This window comes from Scyliorhinus canicula, chromosome 16 (assembly GCF_902713615.1).
Source record: "Scyliorhinus canicula chromosome 16, sScyCan1.1, whole genome shotgun sequence".
Lineage (NCBI taxonomy): Eukaryota > Metazoa > Chordata > Chondrichthyes > Carcharhiniformes > Scyliorhinidae > Scyliorhinus > Scyliorhinus canicula.
The window spans coordinates 89,742,547-89,748,546 of record NC_052161.1 but is presented as its reverse complement, the minus strand read 5'-3'; the positions used below and the strand labels follow the sequence as shown (position 1 = coordinate 89,748,546).

Sequence of the window (6,000 nt, the reverse complement as noted above, 5' to 3'; positions counted from 1 at the left end):
CCCTCCCGCTATTCTCCCACCCGGCATGGGGAGTGGAGAATCGCGCCCATTTGCAGCATAGATAAGGTTCTGGCAAGTTCCAGGAGGTGGGTTTGGGCTGATGTGTAGTTGGTGACCCCCCTCCCACTCTCCATGTTACTGAATCCCAACACCCAGAACAAGAAGCTTCCAGTTTGGGAGATCCCATAACAAATGGTGAACTGTATACAGACGAGGAGTTTAAATAGTCAACCGGGGTGGGGGTAGGGGAGTGGATGACGAGGATTTGACTGACAGAGACAGCGAGACCCTTCGAAGAACAGACATCAACAATATAGAGAGAAGACACGCTGGGGAAAAGAGGGATATAGAGAGAGGACACACTGGGGAACAGAGGGATATAGAGAGAGAGCACACTGGGGAACAGAGGGATATCAAGAGAGAGCACGCTGGGGAACAGAGGGATAGAGAGAGAGCGACACACTGGGGGACAGAGGGATATAGAGAGTCACACACTGGGGAACAGAGGGATATAGAGAGAGGACACACTGGGGAACAGAGGGATATAGAGACAGGACACACTGGGGAACAGAGGGATATACAGAGAGGACACACTGGGGAACAGAGGGATATGGAGAGAGGACACACTGGGGAACAGTTAGAGAGGGAGGACACCCTGGGGAACAGAAGGATATAGAGAGAGGGCACACTGGGGAACAGAGGGATATAGAGAGAGGACACACTGGGGAACAGAGGGATATAGAGAGAGGACACACTGCGGAACAGTTAGAGAGGGAGGACACCCAGGGGAACAGAGGGATATAGAGAGAGGACACACTGGGGAATAGAGGGATATCAAGAGAGAGCACACTGGGGAACAGAGGGATGTAGAGAGAGGGCACACTGTGGAACAGAGGGATATAGAGAGAGACACACTGGGGAACAGAGGGATACAGAGAGAGGACACACTGGGAAACAAAAGGATATAGAGAGAGGACACACTGGGGAACAGAGTGATATGGAGAGAGAGACACACTGGGGAACAGAGGGATATAGAGAGAGGACACACTGGTGAACAGAGGGATATAGAGAGAGGACAAACTGGGGAACAGAGGGATATAGAGAGAGACACACTGGGGAACAGAGGTATATAGAGAGAGAGACACACTGGGGAACAGAGGGATATAGATGGAGGACACACTGGGGAACAGAGGGATATAGAGAGAGAGGACACACTGGGGAACAGGGATATAGAGAGAGGACACACTGGGGAACAGAGGGATATAGAGAGAGGACACACTGGGGAACAGAGGGATATAGAGAGAGACACACTGGGGAACAGAGGGTATAGAGAGAGGACACACTGGGGAACAGAGGGATATCAATTGAAAATGCACCAGGGAACAAAAGGATATAGAGAGAGGATACACTGGGGAACAAAAGGATATAGAGTGAGGACACACTGGGGAACAGAGGGATAAATAGAGAGAGCACACTGGGGAACAGAGGGATATCAAGTGAAAACGCACCAGGGAACAAAAGGATATAGTGAGATGATACACTGGGGAACAAAAGGATATAGCGAGAGGACACACTGGGGAACAGAGGGATATATAGAGACGACACACTGGGGAACAGAGGGATATAGAGAGAGGACACACTGGGGAACAGAGGGATAGAGAGAGAGGACACACTGGGGAACAGAGGGATAGAGAGAGAGGACACACTGGGGAACAGAGCGATATAGAGAGAGAGACACACTGGGGAACTGAAAGATGTAGGGAGAGGACACTCTGAGGAACAGAGAGATGTAGAGAGAAGATGCACTGGGGAATGGTGGGCAGATTAGCTGAGTATCCACCTGGATTTTCAATGCAGTTTCACTCTATCTGTGCCTGGATTTATATTGGGATTTCCCAATGTCACATGTCACACTGTCATTACAGCCTCCCACAACTCATGGCGCTGCAGGAGCCACAGACTGCGGGAAGGGGAACAAATAAACTTTCACCTTTTGGATGTGACCTGGGGCAGTGGGGAAGGGAGGAGGGGGTGGGAACAGTGAGGAAGGGAGGAGGGTTTGGAACAGTGGGGAAGGGAGGAGGGGGTGGGGACAGTGGGGAAGGTAGGAGGGGATGGGGAAGGGAGGAGGGGATGGGGAAGGGCGGAGCGGTTGTGAAGGGAGGAGGGGTGGGAAAGGGAGGAGGGGGTAGGGACAGTGGGGAAGGGAGGAAGGGGTGGGGAAGGGAGGAAGGGATGGGGATAGTGGGGAAGGGAGGAGTGGGTGGGGAAGGGAGGAGGGGGTGGGAAAGGGAGGAGGGGTGAGGATAGTGGGGAAGGGAGGAAGGGGTGGGGAAGGGAGGAGGGGGTGGGGAAGGGAGGAGGGGGTGGGAAAGGGAGGAGGGGTGAGGATAGTGGGGAAGGGAGGAAGGGGTGGGGAAGGGAGGAGGGGGTGGGGAAGGGAGGAGGGGTGGGGGACAGTGGGGAAGGGAGGAGGGGGTGGGGAAGGGGGGAGGGGGTGGGGAAGGGAGGAGGGGGTGGGGTCAGTGGGGAAGGGAGGAGGGGGTGGGGACAGTGGGGAAGGGAGGAAGGGGTGGGGAAGGGAGGAGGGGGGGACAGTGGGAAGGGAGGAGGGGGTGGGGACAGTGGGGAAGGGAGGAGGGGCGACAGTGGGGAAGGGAGGAGGGGGTGGGTCCAGTGGGTTAGGGAGGAGGGCTTGGGGAAGGGAGGAGGGGGTGGGGACAGTGGGGAAGGGAGGAGGGGGTGGGGAAGGGAGGAGTGGGTGGGGAAGGGAGGAGGAGGTGGGAAAGTGAGGAGGGGATGGGGACAGTGGGGAAAGGAGGAGGGGGTGGGGAAGGGAGGTGGTGGTGGGGAAGGGAGGAGGGGGTGGGGACAGTGGGGAAGGGAAGAGGGGGTGGGGACAGTGGGAAGGGAGGAGGGGGTGGGGAAGGGAGGAGGGGGTGGGGAAGGGAGGAGGGGGTGGGGAAGGGAGGAGTGGGTGGGGAAGGGAGGAGGGGGTGGGGACGGGAGGAGGGGATGGGGTCAGTGCGGAAGGGAGGAGGGGGTGGGGAAGGGAGGAGGGGGTGGGGAAGGGAGGAGGGGGTGGGGACGGTGGGGAAGGGAGGAGGGGGTGGGGACAGTGGGGAAGGGAGGAGGGGGTGGGGAAGTGGAGGAGGTGGGGGAAGGGAGGTGGGGGTGGGGAATCTTTACACAACCCTGAGTCTCTCGTTCTGTGTCCCAGTCTCTCTTCAGGAATAGAATTTCTCAAAGTCGGCAGCGTCGATCTGGGGCAGAGCCCATTTCTCACAGATAAAAGGATGAGGTGTTTTACAATTGTCATCATTCCAGCCAAATGTACCGTCCCTGGTTTCTTCCCCGATTGTGGCACAGTCTTCATTATTTGAATTATCTGGTTGGTTTTTCCTCCAATAATTAGAACTGGAGAATACGGGAACAATAATATCCATTAAAATTCCACACAAATCCTGCACAAAGTGTGAAATGTCTGGTATCAATCCCAAACTAATCCCACTGTCCCAGTCTCTCACCATTGCCCTGTGCAATTCCCCAAACAAACCCACTTCCCCACTCTCTCCCTCTTTGCCCTGTCTCAATCCCAAATAATCCCACTGTGCCACTCTCTCACCAAAGCCCTCTATCGGTAGTACCAGTGGTTAGCACCGTTGCTTCACAGCACAAGGGTCGCTTGTTCGATTCCCGCTTGGGCCACTGTCTGTGCGGAGTCTGCACTTTCTCCCCGTGTCTGCGTGGGTTTCCTCCGGGTGCTCCGGTTTCCTCCCACAAGTCCGAAAGACGTGCCGTTAGGTAATTTGGACATTCTGAATTCTCCCTCCGTGTACCCAAACAGACGCAGGAAAGTGACGACTAGGGGCTTTTCACAGTAACTTCATTGCAATGTTAATGTAAGCCTACTTGTGACAATAAAGATTATCATTATAAACCCCCAAACTAATCTCACTATCTTACTCTCTCCCCATTGCCCTGTATCAATCAAACATGAGGCCCACTTCTCCACTCTGTCCCATAGCCCGATATCAATCTTAAACTAATCCCACTGTCCCACCCTCGCCCCATGGCCCTGTAACCCCTCTGACCATTCTCTCACCTTTACAGGGCTCCCATCCACCCATTTCCATTCATTTTCCACAATGCGATCCGTTATTCCAATCCAATAACTATCTTTCTTGTCCTTGATGGATTCAGTGGTATAATTCTGCAGCCGAAATAAAAATGCAATTTGAGCAGTTTTTCTTACAGCCTCAATTCACACTCACAGCTCTGTATCTCTGTATTCACATTGTACCTATCCCTGTGTCTTTCCTCTCCTGCGAGTGTTTGCCAGGGACAGTGTAGAGGGAGCGTTACTCTGTACCGAACAATGTGCCGGATTTGTTCTGGGAGTGTTTGATGGGGTCAGTGAAGAGGGAGCTTTAATCTGTATCTAACCCCGTGCTGTATCTGTCCTGGGAGTGTTTGATGGAGACAGTGTAGAGGGAGCTTTACCCTGTATCTGACCCTGTGCTGTACCTGTCCTGGGAGTATTTGATGGGGACAGTGTAGAGGGAGCTTTACTCTGTATCTAACCCCATGCTATACCTGTCCTGGGAGTGTTTGATGGGGACGGTGTAGAGGGAGCTTTACTCTGTATCTAACCCCATGCTGTACCTGTCCTGGGAGTGTTTGATGGGGACAGTGTAGGGGGAGCTTTATTCTGTATCTAACCCCGTGCTGTACCTGTCCTGGGAGTGTTTGATGGGGACAGTGTAGAGGGAGCTTTACTCTGTATCTAACCCCATGCTGTACCTGTCCTGGGACTGTTTGATGGGGACAGTGTAGAGGGAGCTTTACTCTGTATTTAAAATTGTGCTGTACCTGTCCTGAGAACGTTTGATTGGGACAGTGGAGAGGGAGCTTTGTTTTGTATCTTTCAGCATACAATATGTGTCCTGGGTATGTTTGATGGGGACAGTGTAGAGATAGCTTTATTCTGTATCTAACCCTGTTCGTGGTGATATGCCTGTGCATTGTCCTGTATATAATTAGCACTGCGACCTCCGACCTTCTGGTGGCGACAGAGATCTGTCATGTGGCTCAAGACACCCGGCAGTTGGTAGTGAGATGTACAGGATGATAGTCGCACTTGTTGTGTTCTGTGACCTTGGCCTGGATTCTCCGCATCCTGACGCCGAAATTGTGACCGGCGCCGGGGCGGAGAATCAATTTTGGCGCAAGAAATCGGGAACCGGCGGCAGTTCCCGCAGCCGCCCTGGTCGGTGGCAAGCTGCAATATTCGGGCGGGCGGTCAGGGTCAGACGAGTGGCCAATCGGGGGTCTATTTTTAATGTCCAGCCCTGTGGTCTGAGTCCGCCATGGAGCACGGCGCGGCCGCTGCCATGCGCATGCGCGGCCTCCGACCCGGTGCCTGTATCTGCTGCAAACGCTGCTAGATTTTCGCTGGTGTTTTTCTGGCGTGAAAGTCCTCAGTTTTGACGACGCTGTGGGGACATAGTCCCAAAAACAGAGAAACCAGCCCCTTGTCTTTGCACTGATTCATACAGAACTGCTGGTGACTTAACTAGAATGATGTTTTATTGATTTAGAAATGGTAAGGTAACAATCAGAATGCTGTACAGACTAAGTTACTATTTGAGTTACTATTTATGTATACCTTACAACCTTCTGCCGTGAGCCGATTGTTGCATGGTCGATATCTGACGCAACCTGCTGGTTGGAGGTCACTTTGCTAAGTGTATACAATATTATTCACAGGTATATCACCACAGCACTTAGATTAGCTCCAGGAGAATTCACTGAATTCATTTAGTAGCCATCGTCTGTATTATAGTTAATAAATCATCTTTCTAGTGAAACAACTAGATGTCCTGTGGACATCAGTACCACCGTCATAACACAGAACACAACATGGTACCAGATGTTCAGAACAATTAAAGATAACAATGGAGAAGATGGGGCAAAATAGGCTGAAGAGAGAAAAGATAA

The 6,000-nt window shown here is 52.7% G+C and overlaps 1 protein-coding gene across 1 annotated transcript in view; it reads right to left on the bottom strand.

Annotated features, from left to right (window-relative positions):
* Positions 1 to 3,227: 3,227 nt before the first annotated feature.
* Positions 3,228 to 6,000, bottom strand: part of LOC119951024 (CD209 antigen-like protein E) — a 39,986-nt gene continuing 37,213 nt past the window's right edge. The window contains exons 6-7 of the mRNA XM_038774058.1: positions 4,106 to 4,213; positions 3,228 to 3,464 (exon numbers count right to left, since the gene is read on the bottom strand). Coding sequence (XP_038629986.1) covers positions 3,228 to 3,464; positions 4,106 to 4,213 — 345 coding nt within the window. The remainder of the gene's footprint in view (positions 3,465 to 4,105; positions 4,214 to 6,000) is intronic.